The 23480-nt window shown below is 36.1% G+C and overlaps 1 protein-coding gene across 1 annotated transcript in view; it reads right to left on the minus strand.

Annotated features, from left to right (window-relative positions):
- MYO6 (myosin VI) overlaps positions 1 to 23480 on the minus strand; it is a 118197-nt gene that overhangs the window by 4718 nt on the left and 89999 nt on the right. The window contains exons 23-34 of the mRNA XM_040598171.1: positions 22623 to 22752; positions 20781 to 20871; positions 19397 to 19547; positions 17844 to 18052; positions 17388 to 17466; positions 15038 to 15198; positions 11826 to 11855; positions 11315 to 11353; positions 7847 to 7950; positions 6385 to 6516; positions 2831 to 2857; positions 11 to 229 (exon numbers count right to left, since the gene is read on the minus strand). Coding sequence (XP_040454105.1) covers positions 11 to 229; positions 2831 to 2857; positions 6385 to 6516; positions 7847 to 7950; positions 11315 to 11353; positions 11826 to 11855; positions 15038 to 15198; positions 17388 to 17466; positions 17844 to 18052; positions 19397 to 19547; positions 20781 to 20871; positions 22623 to 22752 — 1372 coding nt within the window. The remainder of the gene's footprint in view (positions 1 to 10; positions 230 to 2830; positions 2858 to 6384; positions 6517 to 7846; positions 7951 to 11314; positions 11354 to 11825; positions 11856 to 15037; positions 15199 to 17387; positions 17467 to 17843; positions 18053 to 19396; positions 19548 to 20780; positions 20872 to 22622; positions 22753 to 23480) is intronic.

Below are 23480 nucleotides of genomic sequence, written 5' to 3' on the forward strand. Positions count from 1 at the left end.
CAATACCAACCTGCTACAAGGAGAATGGGTGCCTTGTCAGGATGAAGTTCCATTTGTCGAGCAATCCATGGCCCATCAAAATGCGCATACCACCAACCCTTCTTCTTGTTCTGGGGATCTTTGTACTGGTCCGCAGGACGGATGAAGGGAATGCGGAAGTAGCGCTGCTGCCTGTTCATTTCAATCTCTTGTTGCCTGGCTGGTAGCTGGGCTGTCGAATTCTGTTGAGCTAACATACAGGGGAAAAAAAAAAAAGCAAACAAAAAAAGTAGAAAACAAGAAAGATGTATTACAACTTGCTTGATACTAGCAAAGGAAAAAAAAAAAAAAGGAAAAAACCAAACCAACCAAACACCCCCCCAAAAAAAACCCCAAACCAGACCCCCCAAAACCAGAGATTCTCTCTGAATACAAGGTCATCTGAAGTCCAAAAAACCTGAAAAGTCCTCCCATCTCATAAAATATGCATTCTTTTAATCACTACAGCTACAACACTGGTGAGGAAAGGCTCACATTAACTATTGTATCTATAGGTTACTCTATAGGTTGCTCAGTGGCATCAGGTACATTTAGACAAAACAGAGTAAGTAAAATAACACATTCTGCTGTAAATCAATATTTAGGTAAAACTTCCCCATATAAAATTGCTTATCAACAGAAACATTAATCAGCAACTGCCCTAGTTCAGTCCATCTCTTTGTAAAACAAGGTCAGTGTCACAGCGCAAAGAAGCATTTTCAGTTACAAAAATACAAAGCACCACTTGAAGATTTTTGATAGTCAACACAGAAGTGTGTATAATACTGTTAGAAATGAATAATTTGTTAATAGAAACATTGACAACAAATTGCTTATTACAAACTGCCACCACACATAACTTTCTGCCTAGATTTGTGTGTACTAAACTCCAGCATTAGAACTAGTCTCTGGCTGCTTTCTTTTTCAAAGAAATTGTTTATGTCAGACCATCAAGATCAACAGACCGAACTCTAGAGGAGACAAGAGTTATACGAAATCTTAAAGCTTCCTATATATATATATTTTTAGTATACATTTCTTGTGCAGTTCTGGAGTCCCTCAGAGTCCCACACATTTCAGACTTGGGAGAGAAACTTTCTTTTGAATAAAAGCATATACTCTCTATGTTAACTCATCAACTGACCAACCTTCTTGTTGCCATTTGTCGGAACGGAGGGAAGAAGCAGTCACTCAATATGAGAGATCAGCATACTTCGTTTATTGAGATACGGTTACATATTTTATAGCAGTTATAATTAGGTCATACATATTGCAAAAGTTAAGCTCCTCATTGGCTGGCCACCTAAAAGGTCAACCTCCGTCAGCACTCTTTGTTTCTGGGCATAGTTCTCATTTCTTTAACCATAAGTTCCTTGTTCTTACTTCACCAAAGATAACAAGGACAGAGTGTCTTTGTGAACCATTAGCTTTCACGTAAGCTGTCTTCGATACTTCTTAAGATCTTGATGACTCAACATTCCGATGTTAACATGCCCTTGCTCAGCTAACCAATTCTCCACACCTTCTTAATTTTATGCATACACCATAATAATCAGTTTAGAATAGTAAATACTCTTATAAGCAAGATCTTTTCCTTTAATAACTGCCTCCTGTAAAATTACAGATCCTATTTTAGTGGTTTACAATATCACTGTTACATATATCCTGTTTAAGAAATTCTGATTGTGAATCTATGTCACCTCTACAAAAGAAAATCAGTATTAACAGTTCCATGTTTCAGCATAAATGGAATAAATAAAAATTTATTCCTTTTTTTTCCCCATTGTCTATTAAGCAGCAAAGCTAATTTAGAGCTAAAATTTGATTAAATAAAAAATTACAATCTCATCTAATTATGTATTTATGTTATGAACAAGACTAATAGACTAGCAACTGCACCTTGAAACTCATTTCACTTAGATTCAAGCAAAAATAGTTTTTCTAAATGTGAAGAGCAGAACCTTAAAAAAAAATACATACTATACAAATCATATCCCCTATTTTATTTCCATGTCTACATAAACAAAGAGGAGAAAAACAAGAGATTTTAATAGGTGAATGCCACTTTTATGCACCAACTCTGATAAAGCATGTATTTTACAAGGAGATATAGTTCACAGTTTATAAGAGATTAATTCTATTTTCTGCAAATTGTCTGAACATCTATCACAGCAGACCAGTGCTTTAGCATCATCTAACACTTTTTTGCACTGGGTGGTAACTGCTAAGGCTTATGTCTACACCTATGCATAGCTAAATCCAAGAGGAAATCTACAGGACAGAAATGCTAAGCAGCCAGTATAGCCTCTACTTTTCAGTGCTACAGAATTGTAGTTCTTTATTCAAAAGAAACCATCACCTGAATGTTAGTCTGTGTGCTAGGAAAATAGTTGTTATATTAAGTTGATTCCAGAGTTTTGCTACAACAAAAAGCCATGTGCAGACAGTAAAAAATATCAGAGCAAGCACAGTATTTCTTGGGGGCCTGGGGAGGGGGGGGGGGGAGGGAAATAGGGATTATACCTTCAAATAACCTACATAAAAAGGTTATTTCATTCTCCCTTCCCATGACTGCTCAAATGGATAAGAAGGATCTCATGAAGATCAGCAGTAAAGTACGTTCATATATTACTAGAGTAACATATAATTACCATCAGCTGAATAACGTTGCCAAATTGTAAAATAGAATTTTTTTGAACAATTAAATTATATGTACAGGTGCAGCAAAACACTGGATCAATTAATGTTAGTACAGAGCTCTCAAGTGTTCCTATTCTTCAAAGTTAGCTTAAATAATCATCTCCCCACTTACTTGAGTTGCTCAAAAATGGTGCAAAATCTGTGAACAAATATTACATGTTGAACAAAACATAAAATTGCTGATCCTTTATAAGTTATAGTTTCATTACCTCAACATTTTTCATCAATGCTGAAGACAGACAAATGGAAATTCTAGTTAAAAAATAAACACAGATGTTGAGCTAAATATTTCTATTCATTTTCTGCTCACTGACATATATAAAATGTCTCCTCAAGTTTCATAAATCTCCAAATACTTCTATCTTCAGGATTTAATTTTGAAATTGATTACTTCAATGATTTGTGATACCTGTTATAAAGCCTTGGCTGCACACATGCTAAGCACAGACTGCCATAACAAATCTCCTATCTAATTAACATAGTACTTTTTAATTTTTGACATTTCTGTTAAGGAAAAAGTTTCCAGACCTCTATTAATACCGAATCTGCCTATTCCAATAATAATACACAAACCAGTGGTTGGCTTCTATACTGAATGTATAAATTTAATTAAAGGATGCCTGTAAAATTACACTACATCAGTGAAAAGGTGGAAAGATAAAACTACATAATTTGAAGCACACATCCACTGACACCTGAAAGACTTTTAGCTTAAACATCTAAGAAATCAGAGTTCCTTCTTACTACCTTCTCAGATCATAGTAATACATAGATGTGAAATGCCCATATAGTATAATTATTTGCAATAGGAAGAATTACTTCCCGCATTCATGAGAGTTCCTGATGGTCACTATCAGTGACTTTCTCTGAACAGCAACATTCTAACTTCTCTTCGGAAACATGAAGCCACGTTTCAAGAAAAATTAAAAAAATGCAATGAAAAACACTGAAAGGAATGCTGTAAATGTCTATCTAAATGTGAGAACATGAATATTTCAAGCTTTATTTGCACAAATCCAAATATTTCTCTGCTCTTTGATACTTTCCATCAGCAATGCGATGCATGAATATTTATTTTACCCATTTATTTTACCCATTGCCAGACAGAACTTGCAAGCTCAAGTTCAAAGCAAAATACCACTTTGCAGAAGTGCTTCAAATGCCTTTTCCTGCTATTTCAGTCATAAGCTTTCTTAAGCACATAAAACTGCATTACTAGGTATGGACACAAGGACCCCTTCTTTGATAACATCTCTTCCAGGGGCCGAGATTTCACCTACCATATACCTGTACCAGACTTCCCTGAAAAACTCAAATTCTCAGGTAATGCTATAAGCAACACATAACTCGGGAAATGAACCAAGGGGAAGGAGACACCTTTGTAGAAGGACTAACACTGAGAATAAGAAGGGCATCCATATCCCCCATTGCTCAGGACAATGCTCCAGTCCCAGGCTAATGGGACTTTGGGGAGAGCACCTTCTTGACATCATCTCTTTCCTTTGCCTCTCCCATTACCTGTGTGCCCAGGAACACAAAAATCACAGAACCAGAAGACTGCAGGAAAGATCTGACTTTATTGTACCATTGGCTGTGATCCTGTTAATTTCGTAGATTCCTTTTATAACAGATGATCACTGGACTTTTGGGGTGGAGTGCCACGAAAATAGTAATAACAAACTCTGCAAGTACCACTCCAGAAACTGGGCACCTGATTTTCAGGTCTGCCGGTGATAAACATGTGGTAACTCCTACACCTTCTTGTTGAATTTAAAAGGCAGTCACTTTCATTAGTGCACTGTTTGATGATAAATATCCATGTGTGAAATCAGAATGACAGTCTAGAAAGAAAGCAGGGACTATGCAAAGTTTATCATCCCATAATAAAAAAACTGCAGTATCAACACCCATAAAATTTTTATAAAAAGAATGTAACCTGAAGTCTACAAGGCTTACAGTGATGTAAATGGGAAAATTATTAGCACATTTCAAAAGGATCTAAATCTACGTCTATATATCTATATCTTACAAAAGAATAAACCCTTATCACCAACACTTTTTGTTTTGTCTGGCCGCAAAGTAACAGGGAATTATGTAACAGAGCGTAATTCCTTCCAATCTTGTTCTTCATAGTACCAAAAAAATCACAGGCAATTCCTCATAGATGGACTACTTGAAAATGGCCACAAGTGGTGTTCCCCTGGGCCCAGGATTGGGGCAAGTTCTGTTTAATCTCTTTTATCAATGGTATGGACGAGGAGATTGAGTGTATCTTCAGTAAGTTTGCAGATGACAGCAAATTGGGGGGGAGTGTTGATCTGCTTGAGGGCAGGAAGGCTCTGCAGGGGGATCTGGACAGGCTGGATCGATGGGCCAAGGCCAGTTGCATGAGGTTCAGCGAGGCTCAGGGCTGGGTCCTGCACTGGGGTCACCACAACCCCACACAGCACCACAGGCTTGGGGAAGAGCGGCTGGAAAGCTGCCTGGTGGGAAAGGACCTGGGGGTGCTGGTCAACAGCCCCATGAACATGAGCCAGCAGTGTGCCCAGGTGGCCAGGAGGGCAACAGCATCCTGGCTTGTATCAGCAACAGTGTGGCCAGCAGGACCAGGGCAGTGACTGTCCCCCTGTACTGGGCACTGGTGAGGCCGCCCCTCGAACCCTGGGTTCAGGTTTGGGCCCCTCACTGCCAGACAGACACTGAGGTGCTGGAGCGTGTCCAGAGAAGGGCAACGGGGCTGGGGAAGGGTCTGGAGCACAAGTTCTATGGGGAGCAGCTGAGGAACTGGGGGTGTTTAGCCTGGAGAGGAGGAGGCTCAGGGGGGACCTTATCGCTCTCTACAGCTGCCTGAGAGGAGGCTGTGGGCAGGTGGGGGTTGGTCTCTTCTCCCAGGTAACAAGTGATGGGACAAGAGGAAACGGCCTCCAGTTGCACCACGGAGGTTTAGATTGGGTATTAGGAATTTTTTTTTTCCCTGAAAGGGTGGTCAAGCACTGGGACAGGCTGCCCAGGGAGGTGGTGGAATCACCATCCCTGGAGGTATTTGAAAGACGTGTGGATGTGGAGCTCAGTGACATGGTTTAGTGATGGCCTTGTCAGTGCTAAGTTAACGGTTGGACTCAATGATCTTAAAGGTCTTTTCCAACCTAAATGATTCTATGATTCTTACTATTTTTAGAATTTCTATGCTAACCTTACATATAACTCTCTGTTCTGAATTTTCACTATCTCAGAAAGCAACATTTGTAATTATGAGGTCAGAACTGGTATGAACAACCTTAAAAATGAAGTCTCAAAAGTCTCAAAATGCAAACCACGGTTTCTAAAATGAAAAATTAAATTCCTTATTCTTAAGTAGCACAGCAATGAATACTTAGCAAAAATGCCAGCAACTGCATCAGCAAATCGAGAACTACTTTTAACAGATGTGAGCTGGTATGAGAAAAAGTTTCAGGGAAAGCTATTCAGCTCTAGAAATATTCTACTTTCTCAAAGTATTTGCCAGTTCCAATCCTTTCAAAATATTTACCTTAAATCGATATAAAAATACTCTTTAGAAACCCAAGAATTTCTTTCAACCTAGCAATGCCAACATTCATTCTAGAAATGTTTTCTTTAGAATACTGTCACCAAAATTACTATAAACACAAAATTCTCTCTCCTCACCATAGTCTGTGACTGATTTGGGAGCACGCTGTTCTGCTTCTGCATTGCGTTTCTTGTTCTTGGATTTCCAAGCATGATATACCTTTAGCCTCCTGTGAAACTCTTCTCTGCAAGCTGCCAACAGTTCGATATCTGTCACAAAAAGAAGGAAGAGATGAACAAGAAATCAGAAAAAGCATCTATGCAATGCTTTTCTATATTGACAGGTAAATAATTGTAGATCACATTGTAATACTAATATGTTATAACAAACCCTCGTTCTCTGCAGCAACAGGACCTGTATTTTATGGCCCAGAAAGACTCTCAGAGTGCTATATATCCTTTTCTCCCTTAGTGAGAGTAGTCCCCAAAGTAGCTGTTCTACTGTGAGATTTGGATCAGTGAAATGTTACAAATAAAACATTCAATTCACTAAATTTGGCCGTTAACAGTATCACAAGCCAAGCAGTAAAGAAACAGATCAAGTTTCACTGCTGAACTTTATTTCTGCAATTTAAAAAAGGAAAATCAGCAATTTGACTGCTCAGACCTAGGGTCTTTTTTCCACTTTCATAAACATATTTTAATTTTGCTGAATTTCATGATACTAAGAGACTGAATGATTGCAAGGCTTCTTCATTAGCCACCTAAGAGAATCCAAACTGGTTTCACTAGGAACGAACACATATTATCACCATGTATTACTGCAACACCTATTCAGCTGAAAACATTGCTCCAGTCTTGCATATATAAAAACAAAAGAGGAGCTAACTTTGGGTTTTAAATACAAATAGAGAGAATGGGTTTATTTCTAATTCCTACATCCAGGGAGACATTTTGAGTTATCTTAAATCAGAAATTAACCAACTGCTTTCTATCAGAAGTAGGAAGAAACAGTAAAATTTAATAAAGGAATAATTCTTATCTATCTTCATAATATTGGGGAAGAGTAATTCATGTCCCATCTGTGAGCTTGCCAGTGAAATGACACATTTTGAAATTAAAGAATAATCTGAACATCTAAGACAGAAAATATTTCACACTGTGCTTTACATATTTTGTTTTTTGTGATTTTTGTGGTAACAAGAAGCGATAACAAAATAGTTCTTAGAACAAGCAAATTCTAGGTAAAGCATTATCACTATTATTCGCTTTGTGGAAATTCATAATTCTGAGAAATTAAATTCATGTAAAATAAAAAAATGTATTTAATGGCACAAGCAGTTTAACATCATAAATATATAATCAGTAAAGCAGGTAATAAAGGAAATTCTGTTTCCTCAGTAGGGAAATAGCTTAGTTTGCTGTTCTTTTGGGGGTAACAGAACTTTTAAAAATTTATTTGACATTCATTCAAACCTGAATATATGAATGAGCAGGTTTTTATCTTTGTCAGAGAAAGAAAGGAACACCTTTCATACAACAACAACTTGACTGCTTTCTCAAATCAGAAAAAAAAAACAAAAAACCCCAAACAACTTACCACAGGATGTATTGATTGTATCACGAAGCTCTGCATATTTCCACTTACTGAGATCATGCTTCTTAGCACCAGCAGCAGCTTTCGTGGCTTGAACTGAAGGACCCCTACAATTATTAAAAAAAACAGATGTATTTTTTCAAGTATGAAACAGGAATTGCTAAAACAGGAGGAACAGACCACATGATCCACACTGCAGTATATTTATTACAATGAAAAGCAGCAGCAGAGGGACTGAATTCAAAGATAAAGTGCCATATTATTTTCCACATGTTCAAATGATTAAGAGAAAACGAAAGTATCATTTATGTCCAAAATCATATAATAATCTGATTGCTTGCCTAGAGAGTAAAAGGAATTGTCATTAATTATTAGCACTTATTTGTGAAAAGACACATATTCCATTTATGTGTACATCACCCCACAATGATGTACATTTTTCTTAGTACTAGTCAAGATGCAGAATACAGGCAACAACGAGTGGCCACACACATTTTTAGTTCCATTAGAAAAACAGGTGTAGAAAAATATTTCTGAAGTAGACAAGTAGAAGGAAGAAAAGGTGTTTCCTCCGCTGTTTAAAACTGGATTAGGACAAAAACATTGCACCAAGATTAGAAAAAATATTCCACGTCTTTGACAAAAGTCTAATATAAGAGAAATCAAACTAATTCCCTACTATTTATATAGTAGCTGTCTGAGAACAGCAATACTTATTTTTGGGGGGTGAGGTTGGAACCATCAAAAGATGCCAAGGATAAAAGGACCACTCTCAGAAGAAAGGCTGACCAGTATAAAAAGACTTATCCAGAAACAGTGTTTTTCAAAGGCAAAAGGTATTTGTCGTGTAGGTAGTGTATGCAATAAAGTCAACAGTAAATACAATTGATATATTATTACTAAAATCTCCATCGTCTTTAACCATATGTGTAAGGTTGCCCATGAAACAAACATTAAATATATATGTATAATGATAAACCTGAATTATTTTTTTTTTTTTCTTAAAAGTGGTATGGATAAGAAGTGGAAGAACTCTCCCCTTGGAACAGTAAACTTCCCATGGATTATTTGGATATAAACGAAGTTCAAAACAGTCCAACATTTAGTGACAACCAGAATACCTTTTAAACACTAAGGAAATCAAGACCACACACCTGCTTCTAACCAACCTCTGCTAAAGCTGAGGACTAAGAACATGAGGCAAACTGAATTATCTTTCAGGATCTGAGAGGATTTGTTCAGAAGAAACTAGATCTTTAACAGGGTAGCAAAATACTTGATACAATATGTGATATTGAAAATCAACAAGGCAAAAAAACAGAAGAGACCAGGCCTTTTCATTTAAAGCCTGTTTGTGCAGCAATATCTTTGTGGAACTGTTACATTATTACAGTATTTATAATCCAGTTAATATTATTGTAAAGTTTGTTTTTCCATAAAGGTCTCATGTGGTACTATAAAGTTTGATATTGTTTATTCTCCCTTTTTATTTCATAGGTTATAAATAAATTTTCTGTGAAAAATCTCTCTATGTAGATACAGCAGTTTTAAAACCAAGGTAACAAAGGCCATTTAAATTTCATAGAATAAAACAAGCTGTTTAACCAAATGTTCTTAATAGCAACTGAATCATCTCTTCAAATGTAATTAAAACTACAGAATCTTACTGTTTATTGCACCATCAGCTTAATTATGCCTATGTATACTACTAATCTGAGTCAACACACAGCTTCCACTTATGGTATGTGAGAACTCTGACATAAAAAATTACCTCTTTGACTTTTAATCAGTACATAGCTGAAGGACAAGAACTCTTCTGCACCCTCAGCACTACTCACTAAGTGTAAAACAAATCATTAGACAGTCCCCTTCAAAATATGTATTTTAATATTTTGTTATCACTGGCATACCTGTAGGTCATTAAAGGATTGCTGCTAAATGTAATTTCCGCTGCCTGGTGTCTAACCTTTTTGAACCTAATTTGACAAATCCTAAGGATTTTCCTTATTTAGCAACACTGCCCACCACTCTAAGAGTTTGCTCCATAATTTAGAGCAGCAGAACTAGGCTGTAAGATCTCTGGTTAAACTAGTAATCTTTAAGAATGCTAATCCAATTGAACGGCTTAGTCTTTCCATTACAGTACTACTCTGCACTCTGCAGATCACTCTTGTTTTCTACATGACTTTAAGCATAACAGTCTGGCAGTGAGAAGAGCATGATACATGACAGTCAGTCTTCAACACTCAATCTAACAAAATTACGTGTCATAAACAGTATTTTCAGACCTAATAAAAAAAATAAAAATCAGTCTTCAGTGAAGTTTCCAGTACATGAAAAGTTAAAAAAAAAAATAAATAGTTAAACAAGCATACAGTAAGTACTGCATTTTTAATTCAACCAAAACACAAACCCTCTGATTTTGCCCCAAAGTTTTGTGACTTTTTTTTCACATTAAGTATTGGCCGTTGTCACTGGAACTGTGTCAATATATGCAATACAATCTAGCCATCGAAATTCACATGCTAACTTCATTACACACAACATTGTTTATTCCTAGTCTTAAAACACCACTGCAAGAAACACATTTAGTTAACAGCTGTACTCCCAATTATCAATGCAACAACTACAAAACTCATCAATCATGAGAGACCAATCATCTTCAGACTATATATACACAGCATAGCAGCTTATGTAACAACAGATTCACTTTTAAAAGCTCTCTAAACAATTTCGCTTCTTAGTAGGCTTCAGAAAATGAATGTCAAAAGGTTATTTCTGTCCTAAGTTGCACAATACACTTTCTAATTACTCACTGATATGTAGGACATTGTTACAATTTCTTTCCACAGAGTATTAGTATTCTAACATAAGTTAGTATGAGACTGTTCCAGCAGAACTGTGTTCAGATCTAGACCTGCATTCACCTTTTCTCCTGCATTGTGCATAAAAATTTGCATTAGCATTCAAGAAATCTCAGAAGGGGATGTTGTTTAGTTGTCTTAAGAGGGGGTTTAATATGCTTTTAACATGGTAATTTTCAAAATTGCTTTTATTTGAACTAGAATATCTTCTTACTATAAGTGCTAACAGTTATTATTAAATAACATCATTAACTTTGTGTTGAATCTATAGAAATACTCCTACAAAAGATGTGGAGCCTAGTTTTCTATTATCATTTTAAGAAAGGTGAAAAGAGAAGAGCACTGGAGGAACATTACCAAAATTACATAAAACACCAGGGTACATGAACTATTTAATTTTTTTAGAACCAATTAAAATAGCAGAAAAATAATTGCTGACAAAAGGTGTTGATTAAGGAAATTTATCTGAAAGAAATAATTTACTTATTTGCTTAGCACTTAAAAAACCCACCAAACTTGATTCTATGATTTTTTATTCCGTAACACTTCAATCCATTTAATGTGTGATTTTATAAAATAATTAGTTTGGTGTTGTCTTCTCACCTACCTAGACAATATTTCTGACATTTCTGTGGCCATTTCTTCCCTATAAGAAAATTGATAAATAAGCATAAACCAAACATATGAATATAAAAACAACCTTTACAACTGTGAAAGTCTCTTGCCAACCAAACAGAAGCTAATTAAAAGTGCACCAAAAAGTGGCTACTTATTTACATATTTTCCATTCTAATATATATATACACACACAGAGCTCTGATTCTTTCAAGAGCAATAAATCACACAGGGCAGTGAAAAATAGATGATGATATGTGAAAAAATTTACACTATATAATCATCTCTAAATAGATCTTATTAGGTATATTAGATTATTAACTTTTTTATTAGAAGCGAAGTAGTGGATATAAGGTATTGCAAACTGATTTAAATTTTACAGATGCACACTAATAGAATTATTATGGGGTATTAGTAAATATCAGGACTATCAATCTCCTTTGAATTAATTAGTATTGCTTTTTTTTCTATTAGAGCATTCAAATAGAAAAAAAATGCCATACGCAGTCATTTGCAGCTTTGCTCCACTGGCTCTGCAAATAGAAGATATTTATGTTAGACAGACTACTTCCTAGTTACCTTTAACAATGTGAAGTGGGAAAAGGTGGGTCATAGTATTTACATCTTATTTACTATCTTATGATTATTTTTTTTATTAACAGAGAAACAGCATTATATTGACCTTTTTTCCTCACCTTTCTCATTCAATCATGACTGTTAAATTATTTTTTTAAAAATAAGTTAAATTAAGATAATCTGGAAAATATGTACAAGCTAAAACTTCCCCCACCCCTTCTACCCTCCCACCCCACCTTTCAAAATCAAAGATTTTGAGACATGCTACTGATAATTTAATGCCTGGATAAGCATATCAGAAGAAATAACAGCAATCCTTATGTAGCTACTCTGGGAACAGAACAGATAGCTTCTTCTTGCAAGTTCTGAAAAGACACTAACTGCCATAATGAAAATCCACATAATACACACCATAGCATTAAATACGCTACAAATTAGAACTTACTTGGATTGTTCCAGCACAATGCACAGAAGAGAGATACAACACCTTCACTGAAGCTAGCTTATTTTGTTGCTATATGCTATATTATATTTCAATAAGCCACATAAATAAAAAACAGCTACCTATTATTTAACTGTTTTTTAACTTAAGCACTAAGCACTTCTGTTAAGGGATTTACTGCACCTAGGAGTAAATTATTACACATGATTTCACATTGGTGAGTAATAAAATTGTATGAAGCTAGGAGAAGTCCAGCATACTCAGCCCAGAATAAGCACAAATTAAAATGCTGGATCTACTGGCAGAACAAACAACTTCTCTGTTTCAAAAGGAGTCAATGAGTATATTTTTCAAAGAAACTACTAATACTTACGAACCTTTAAATATCTATGAAAACTAATGGTGGATGCAGCAAGGTATTGAGAAGGAAAGAAATAAAGTATTTTCAACATACAACACCACACAAGGAACCAATGAGCAAAATACAAGAGTTCCTTCAAAGCAGCACATAAAAATCACCTTCTTCTTACTATTCTCACTGCACAGGTAGTACAGCACAATGGAAAATACCCTCTTATTCATGCCAATATGTAAGCGTGAAATGATTCTTTACAAAATTGTGTGAACATACTGTAGAACCAGTATACTCCATGAATTCAGCATGGAGTGATACATGCTTTATCTTACTACAGCAGAATTTAATAGAAAATGGAAATACACATACGTAAGTCATAGTGATTTCAGTGCATCATACAGTAATACGCAAGTCTCTAATCCAGAAGACGGAAGAACTTAAGTTCCTTAGACTCTAGCAAAATTTTAATTGCTATCAGTTAAAATAACTCTTGAGAATTTAGGTTTAAACTATTAAATTACATGTTTTGTTCAAACCAATAAATATTTTTCATTTCAGAAAATTCCCACAGTTTCTACCTTTAAGCCTATTCCCGCAGTTATGTGGAAATCTACCCTTGGATTTCAGTAGAAGATACTGGGGTCTGGGAAACGTTTTAGTTTGTTTTTAAACAAACCAAAACAAAATCAAATCAAAGAGGCAATTAAAAGCATTTTCTTCAATTTTTGGACATACTTAAAACTATTTGAAGTAACTGCAGAAACGGAATGAAAAAGATCTGCTAATGAGCTGAAAAGAAATCTCACAGAAGCAGAAACAACTATTGCTTTTTTTCTAGATTTATACGTTATCTTGTTGAAGAAAGTATTTACATTGTGAACTTAACTTGTTCAGACCATTCTGCACTTTCCAATCACTCAGAAAAGAGTCTTCATTCTCCTACTGCTAACTACACAGCAGAGAGAAACCGGCAGCCGGTTAGTTCATCATCCATTCTGGGACTAGACAAGAAATACAAATACCAGGGTCACCCGTGAGCAGTAGGAAACACTGTGGGAATTAGAGCTTCACTGTCAGAAAAGCTAAATCCTCTGAGTCTTTCTTGTCTATTGCCTCAATTCTTTCATAATTAAGAGAAGTCTGCCAGGTTGCAACAGTAGAGTGACTTTGTGTTTACCTTCAAAGTACTGCACCAAAATCCAAACAAGGGAAGTATGAAAATCTCCGGAATGCTGTCTGTGATGTACTTGGACATTCAACTGAGCGTGTTAAAGTCTTATCTAAGACAATATGACAGCTGTTGTGTACTGAGAACCAAACCACAATAATTTTACTGGAAGTGTCTAAAAATCAGTATTGTACATGAAAAGTAAATCACCCAGCTACCTCACATAGGCATAGAGTTATTAAAAAAAAAAAAAAAAAAAGAGTATACATCTATATAACATTTGAGTAGCAAAGAGCACAGCTGGGAGCTTGAAATTTCATGGAAACACTTGGGATGTTTTACACCCCTTCTTTCAACAAGAACAAACTGAGCAGACTAGCACTAATGATGTGATCATGTTCATAGGTCCCTTTACACAATTTGACCAATAAGTACCATTTTTACTGGAACTTCTAAGTTGCTTCTAAGGTGTCATCCTTCACACACAAAGAATTCTTGTTTTGCATGCAGTGTGGATCTGTATACCAAAAGCCATGCACTTCTTGAGACACATCAAAAAATTAACATAGAACAAAACACTTAGACAACATACAAACTTCAAACCCATTTATGTTAAATATATCCATTCCACTTTAAAAAACTTGCCAGTCAGGACACAGAAACAACTACTATTTCTGCATTCAAAGAGGGCTTCTTGTTAAAAAAACCTCAAAACATATACAAATTCACACTATACTACTGGAACCATCAAGTACCTGAAAGGATATATTTCATTACTACCTACCACTGAAGAAATTCCATTCACTACTCCAAATGAGTCATAAAAATAATAATTTGCATTGGTTGTCATCCTTGCCAAAGCTCAAAAAAAGAAAAAGAACCATAGCTGTATTCACAGGCACCTATTAAACTACTGATGTAGCAAGATGCAAAATGGAGAAAGTCTTTAAGCAAAAGTAATCTATTTCTAAACAAATTTCATGAGTTAATTTGAAAAATTTGACTTATAAGGTCATTTAATTAATACAAAAATACATTAAAAAAATCAACAAATGCATAGTCTTCTCAAAGGGATAAGTACAGTATGATGGGGGGGTGGGGGGGTAGCAGGGGTGGTAAGGAGCAGGGGAGGCAGGGAGCAGGGGAAGAGATATGTAATTATTTAGCCCCATACCTGCGCAATCCTAAATCAAGTTGAGCCTCATCACTGATGAGTTCTGCCTCACTCTGGGCAATTCTCATTGCAAGTTCATGATCACGACGTTCCTGTTCAAGCACTGCCTGGTGCTGGGTTTCCTCTTCTCGTTCTCTAGCTAGCTGAGCCTCAATTTCAGCCTGTTTTATAAAAACACACCTTTAACCTTATCCAATCAAACCCAAAATGCTATGTAAGGTAATTATTAGAAAGATATGCCAAGTAGTATATTTATAGCTTTCAAAACATGCAAAATTTACAGAACTGAAAAAGTAACAGCCTTAGTATTTAGGTTGACCCACGAAAAGCAAAAAAGCTACAGACTGCATCTTGGTTTTCATATAGTCATCAAATCATTATTGTCCACCACTTGTATTACTTTTTCAAATTGAAGCGCCAATCAATTATTCCATATTTAAACAGCACATGAAGCTTTTTGTAGCTATTAAGAAAATTAAGACTTCAAAAGTTTTTAGAATTACTAAAACAACTCAGATGATACAGAGCGATATGTTTACTACTCCATAGCACTAACAATACTCCCTTGATATTCTGCACTTGGCATTATAGGACTTTGCAACAGGCATTGTTTGCATCTAGGTCCATGGTTCACTTTGAAAAGGGATCAAGACAAACAGTGAAATCCTCTGTGCACTTGACCTGGCTTTGAATTTAAGCAAATGGTAAAATTCTGACTTACTGAAATGCAGAAGCAATCCAGATATACTGCCTCTGCAGAGCAAAACTGTAATTCCGGTTTACCATCATTATTTAACACAGGGTTACTTCTGCACAGAGTAAGCAAAACACAACCATCCAATTCATACTCTGTAAGTCATACATGCCAAGTCTTAGCACCTTTCTTGGTGCCCAAACTTCAACAAAGGAGACAAAGTCATTCCCACTCATCATTGTGAATTTGCACCACTAAAGCAATGCAGTAACACCAGAGATTTTATCGTATGAATCCCATTGTAGATTAGCTGATAGTAGCAACCACCAGCAGGAGAGATAATGAGTAATTAACTGTATGTAGAAGAAAGCAATACCCTACTGGATTACATATCTTCTTTGTATCCAAACACAGTGTTTTAAAGTGTAAATTACATTCTGCATTGCAGATATTCACATCTCAGAAACAAAGAAACATAAAGAAAGGCAATCCCTAGAGATGCTCATAGTGCTGGCAGACCCTGTTGTTAAACCTTCTGGCAACAGGCCATCTTGCTTCCTCAGTGGACAAAGCTGAATTCATTTAAACTGTCCCTGAATGGAAACTTATTCTACAAATTTCTCACAAAACTAGGCACATCTGCAATGGCCTCCAAGCAATGATTTAGAGCCTAATCAAACAGCAGCTTACTCTTTTTACGTTAACTTCTACAAGCTGCTAGTGCTTATTATTCTGATACAGGTGACAGACTCAGTAACACAGGAAAGATCCATTTTTTCACCAAAGTTAGGCTATAATTTCTCTGTTCGTTTCAACGACTTGTTTATCAAGAATGAGGATGAGGTAGATAGAAAGAGTATGCAGATGCAAGGAGGATAAGCAGTGCTAGGCTAACGCCAGGGATAACAAGATACAGCAGAAAAATACTGCTTCTGCTTAGTCACGGAGAGGGCTTAAAACAGTCTTTAAACAACAATGACCACAGCCCTACGCTTGCTACAACTGCCGTACAGAGAAGCTTTTTCTCTCTGAAACTGCTCCCCCAGGTCACACATGTAATCTCCAAGACAAGAGAAAAACAAGGGTGCAGGGGCCAAACACAACTCACAGTGAGAGTTCATGATGGGATCAGTAAGAAGTGTCAGAAATCAAGGGGGAGAGGTGGAGGAGAAGTGTTTACACTGCATGTATTCTACATGAATGTAGCCAAACGAGCTACTAGAGACAGTCCTGTACCCTCTCATTACCACCAATATTCTGAAAGTGTTTACAGTTAAATGGTATGTAACACAGCCAGATGTCCAGATGTGACTGCTAGTAAACGTGTACCAAACTTAACTGACATAGAACATCTGCAAAAATTTCAAAGGCTAAACTAGGATCCTCCACTGCTGTGTATTTTTAAATTTAAAATAACTTTTAAAAACAAATGCACCTCTACTCATAAGACCTGAACTTGCATGTGTACTAGAAATGATGATCTGCCTTGGGAAGCCCTAATCCTGATTTTCACCTTTACATTTACTACTAAAGCAACACTACTGAATGACTCTGAGACACAATTTTTAAAATAAAGCCATTAGACTCAGTAAAGAACCTAAGCTGTGAAAACAATTTAAAAAATAAAACCAAACCAAAACAAGCTAAAACACTGACCTGAATATGCTTTTCTTCCTCTTCCCTCCTTTTCCTCTCTTCCTCTTCCTGTTTTCTTTTTGCTTCAATCTCAGATTTCCTATTAGAAAAGAGGAAGAGGGAATGAAAGCACGTTATTACGATGCAAACGAACAAGAGATAGGAAAGCATCTTCCATAAAACTGAACGGTAATCCAGAAGTCAGTACAGTCCTGATGACAGGACACTACATGTAAAGTCAAGAAACTTTCCAAGTTAATCTCTGTTTCCAGCTGCATCATGTCATTTCTTCCATACTCTATTCTGACTACACTTACCTTAAACCACTGGGAAAGGGAATGTTTTAACACTGCATAGCACACCAGGAGTACGATCCAAGTGACCCTCTTGAAGCACAGGAGTATTAAAAAAGACCTCACTAAAGCACCATTCCTATTTTCTTCTCATTCTATAACCAGCAACTTATTCAAGACTCACAGACGTCTTTCCTTTTCTTCCTTCCTTCGTTGTTTTTCCTCCTCTTCACGTCTCTTTCTTTCTTTTTCCATTTCCTCCTGGATGCGTCGCAGCCTCTCTGCTTCCTCCTCTTGTTGTTTCTTCTTTTGCAGTGCGCTCAGAAGCTGCTCTGAGCTTCTAACTAGAGCATCATACTCTTTCTGTATCTGCTCCCTAGTCATTACAGTGGTCTGCAAAATGAATAATAACAGAGGATTATACTCCTTTACATTTGTACTTCATTTTTTAAAAATGTATATTGAAAAATATTAAGTGAAATGAGAGCGTCGAGCAGTATAATTAAAATATATACACACTTCAAGGTAGGGGAGCTTAAGCACATCTTTCCCTTTCTTCCTAAAGTCCTGCGGATCCACTACTCTCTTATAAAACCATACAAGGTAATCTCCACTTTACCACTGAAATGAAACACAACTTCTCTTTAAAACATGCCTTCATTTTTTAAACCTTGCAGTTTTAAGCAACAGAAAGTAATTGTTACCACACTAAGATAAAAACTAAAGGTCTCCTATGTGCATTTTGTGTGGCGTTCCCAGCTGCTACAGTGGTTATTTACAGCTCTGCCTTTTATGCCATAGCACAGAGTAGTTTTTCTTACTACGTGTGCTAGCACTCAGAAAAATTATTGAACTGTGCTGTGACTTTTTTTAGAAAAGACAGTAGTAGCAAATAACAGTTTGAAAATATTTCAAACACTACCCTTTGATACATACGATTTCAAACCTCGTTGATAGCTACAATTTAATTTCACTTCACAATTCACACTGATGTATAACTAATAAAATTGTGATATGGGGAGCTTGCTGACCTTTTCTGAGGGTGTATCATGATGATAATCAAATTATCTTATTTTTATTAGAAAAGATAACTGTAAGTTGATAGGTTAACTCTAGCATCTTTTCAGCTGTGATTTTAAAAAGAAAAATCTTAATGAAGCACACTAAGAAAGTTATAATATAGCATGAAAGAAAAATTCAATACAATGATTTTTTTCTAACATTAATAAATCCCAGAGTGTTTTCATTTTGTCTGTGTAGTTTTGTGGTAAGAAACTGAGAATTGTAGACCTTGAGGCATAATGAGCAATCTGAATTATCTTTCCTACCAAGTCTGAAAAAAACTTGTAACTAAAATATAAATCTCTTCACTTTGTGATAAATGCTTGTATGTTTCAGCCCTGATTAATTTAAAACATTGCTAACATGCATTATTCCAATAAGAAAAGCAACAAGCAAATTATTGACAACATTTGTCTCAAGATATCAACATGCATTTTTGCTTTAAATTATCCAGTGCTGATTTTGAAACATATATATTATTTTGAAAATAATACCGAAATCTAGACATATGCACCCAGTTTCAAGGTTCACTTTAGTTACATTACTAAATAATTTTAAACAGGATTTACCCAGTGCCTCTGAAAATTAAGACCTCTGTATCAGAATGTCTTTTATAGAGAGAAAAATAAGTTTTTTAATGTAATGAAAAACTATTATCTCTGGTTATTATTATACCTTAATTTTGGTCATTGATGCATCAATAGAATACTCCAGCTCCTTGACCTGCTTGCTTGTCTCTGCCTTCCCCTCCTTCAGAGCACTTACTACTTCATTAAATTTATCAAGTCTCTTCTTCAGTGTATGCACTTTTATCAGGCCATCAATGCTGTGAAGGTAAGACAGTTTATTTGTATAGTGAGATGGTTTTACAAGGCGGTTTTTTTAAAACCACCGCTAACCACACACATTAAAGAGGTAGATAGGGGAGACAAGTTATGCCTTCTGGTAGAACTCATCCTCTTTTCTTGTAATTCAAACATTATCACATAAAGTGCCTAAGCAATAGAGCCTTTTGCAAACAATAATTAAAACTGGTTAGCAGACACTGACTCAAAATAGAAAAATATGGTTTTATTTTGAGGATTAACATGGGGTGGTGGTTTTTTCTTTTCAGTAACAAAACATACTGATGTTACACCTGTAATGTAAAAATCTACTAGATTACTGTAATGTAAAATGTACTGGAGGATTCTGACTGGAGTAGATAAAGGTTGAGTTGTGCCACTTACTCAAAGAGCAATAATGGGACTGAATCAGATAAAGCTCAACTACACAGCAGGGAATCCAGTCATTAAGCCCCATAGGGGAAAAAAAAGTCTGGGGAAAAGAAGAGTTTAGGAAAACCTGGGACAGTCTTCCTAGAAAGAAACTGAACTGAGATTCAGGAAAACAACATACAAAAGGCAGAAACTAAATCCAATCATTACAGATGAGTACAGAACAGCTTAAAAATACAGGGACACTGTCAGAAATGCCAAGGTACAAAATGAAACATAACTATCAAAGGATGTAAAAGAAAACATTTTATAAGAACCCCACTATTAAAGAACAGAGAGTTGGATCTCTAACAAAGAGCAAAAAGGTGTCAGCAGAGCTTCATGACTGAAGAGTTTTTTCCATCCGTATTCCATGTAGTCAGATTAAAGCTAATGGAATGACATAATTTCATGAGGAGACAAGATAGACAGAACACACAATTATTTTTAAGATAAAAAAGAAAGGGGGCCTATAAAGGAAGGTGTGAATGGGTAAAGGACAAAATTAATGAGCTTAAATTTCATTTAGAGGGACTTAACTAAGGATTTCTAATAACTAGACGATCACTGAAGGATTTTATGAACAAAGAGCTAAACAAACATATCTTAGGAAAGGCTCAGATTTAGTTTATTCATCCTTGGGAAAGAGAGGAAAAGCGTGGCAACTATTAAGTCTCTTTCAGTCATACTTAGCATCATTCTATGACTTCAGATACATTTAGTTAATTGTAGTAAATCTCTTTACATTCACAAGAAAATAATATTAAAAATCCATTTTCTTCACCCAAGGAATATCCCCTTACCGTGGTTTGTGCTTTCTCTTGCAAAGCCACATACGAACAGTCTTTTGTATTTTAATGCAGGCACTGGCTCGGTATTTTATCTTATTTTTCACTGTAAATAAGAAAGAAGATACTGAGTCTCAATGGTTTATACCATTTAACGCAACTCATACTACTCACACACTTGATGGCTCAAAACTCTATGCAGACTACATGTGCCTAACTGCGAGGTCTACACTAGGACCGTAACACTTAACACACGGCAGACAACAGAATTCACAATCCTGAGCCAAGCACAGAGTTTTCCACCCGAAACAAACAGGAAGGATTAAGCACGTGCACACTGGCACGCATGCACACCCCCCCTCCAGATTCGCAGACATCAGTAAGCTCAGTGAAAAGCCACTGGACCTAGCAAGCAGGTTTCGAAACGCTCAACCTCTAAGTCCTGTGCTGAAGGGTAATCAAGTATCCAGTATCTGCTAAAGATAATACAGTAGCTGCAACTTTGCTGAGCATTTCTTTGAAATATTGAAATGAAAGAACAGAAAACAAAACCTCCAGCTGTGGCTGTTCTAACAGTCTTCATCTAGATTGGGACCAAGAGGCAAATTAAACAGAGAATAATGTCAAGGCACAGGCACAAGGATGTGTGCCAAGTAGCTCAGAAGTGCAAGAAGGTATTTTTATCTGTCAACTAGACAAAGCATAGATACCTAAGGATCCATGCTAGTTTTAGTCATCAGCCGAGCACATGGCTCGTGAACATAGTGATACTTAACTACAGGACGGAGGTGATCACAAAGACGTACTCTACTTTTTGTGTATCTATTTCAGCGTTATTCTGGGGATAAAATGAGCTTCCAATTTTCCATAAAACACTAAAAAAAAAGTAAGGCACATCAAACCAGCATATTATTTTCCTGGGTTTCTACTTTTTGAACACAGGACTTTCTGTCCTATCTTTCCGAAAAAAACAGACTGACCAGCACAAATTTCTAGGTCAAAACCATTATTTTACTTTTACAATTTCCGATATCCGAAACCTATATAAGAATTCACAACTTGCATTTGCCCCAGTGCAAACAGTAAAAAATAGTATCCAGTCAGTGGCAGATGTCACGACTGTGCTGGCCCAAATGCACAGCCATAACGCATGAAGCCTTTGTGATCTTCTTTCCCATCTTAATGTATACTTTCCACCCTCTGTGTTATTATTAGATCCCTGACATCCTGCATCAGATCTTTCCCAATCTCCCAGACATCGTTACTCAAGCAGCCCACAAGCACCAATGTCTATTCCACACGACCACATTCCTACCTTGCACAGTAAACTGGACAGGCCAAGCAATTAGAAACTGCATATCAATAGTGATAGGCACTTCTTTGCTGATCAGCAGTAATTGCTGAGGCGGAGATGTTTGCCCTGTAATTCACGTTAGTGCTTTCAAAAATGCAGTTTCTGCCCAGAGATGACAACCACTTGCAGGGACTTTCCAGAACTAAATGACTCCACGTTGTCAGCTAAAAGTTGAACTACTGTTCCTTCCTGCTGATGTAGAAGTGTCTCCCATGAAAGATCTGTGATAGCTAATTATTTTTGTACAAGTGTTTACCCAGGCTTCAGTAAGCACCCAAGCAGACAGGACGCAGGAGACATATAACTGGTGGGTGGTGGCCTTATATCCCACTTTGAAAAACCTCTGCTTTAAGTGCCTCTCTTGGCAATCTTGAAATCAATTACTCAGACTTTAGTATGTAACCGTGTGCTATGCATCTTCTTGGCTACATTTCAAGGCGATAATAATTGCTTTACTATATTTTTAACAAATATTTTGATTTAATAAAACATAAAATACGTACATTTAATCACAGAGAGAGAACACCACTGAACTTTTTTCCAGCGACTGCAGATAAGCCAGCGGTTCACTCGTTTAACTAGCTCTGCTAAGTGATCCGGATCAGACTTCATTATCTGATCAAACTCTGCAAACTAAACAATAATGAAAAAAAGTTTTACAAAAAAGGAGAACGGGGAGGGTTAAACATTATTATTATTCAAGAGCATGTTGAGTTAAAAGGTAAAATATTTTTAATGTAAACTGTGTCATCGTATCAGCTTTCAATTAATTCAAGTAAGCAAGTATGTCTGGCATCACTTTATTCTTTAATAACAGCAGTGACTACTAGGTTTTTCTGTTTGTTTAATTGCTGTGCAACACTTATCATTTAGAATAATTTAACTATTTGTTAATTACTAAAAGTATTTATTGCCAAAATTTAAAAAAAATTGTTTCTCTATATCTTGAACACTTACTCTAGCCTTCCACAACTTCAAGACACTTCTAATTCTGTATCTGGGAAAAAATAAAGCCCTGAAAGCACTTCTTAACTTCTAAACTTTGTGCAAGTGTACAACTAAGGCAACTTTTTCTGAAAATCCTGCACTTCTACTTTTCAGTAATTGTTACAGTTAAAAACATATTTCTGGGACTACAGTAATTCCCCTTTCTAGTCACAACAGCTCCCTACTTCATCTCCTTTCTCTGCACAGCAGCAGCAATACTCAGAATCACAGAAAGAGATTTCAGCTATAAACAGATTTCATTAGAAAAGTTTTTTTTTCTTTGCCCTGACTCGCTCTTTTTAATAGTCAACATAAGTCATAACTGGTAGAACATCTTGGAATACAAACACTGCATCAGGAATATATTAGCAACA

The sequence above is a fragment of the Falco naumanni genome, chromosome 6 (genome assembly GCF_017639655.2).
Source record: "Falco naumanni isolate bFalNau1 chromosome 6, bFalNau1.pat, whole genome shotgun sequence".
NCBI classification, from domain to species: Eukaryota; Metazoa; Chordata; class Aves; order Falconiformes; family Falconidae; genus Falco; species Falco naumanni.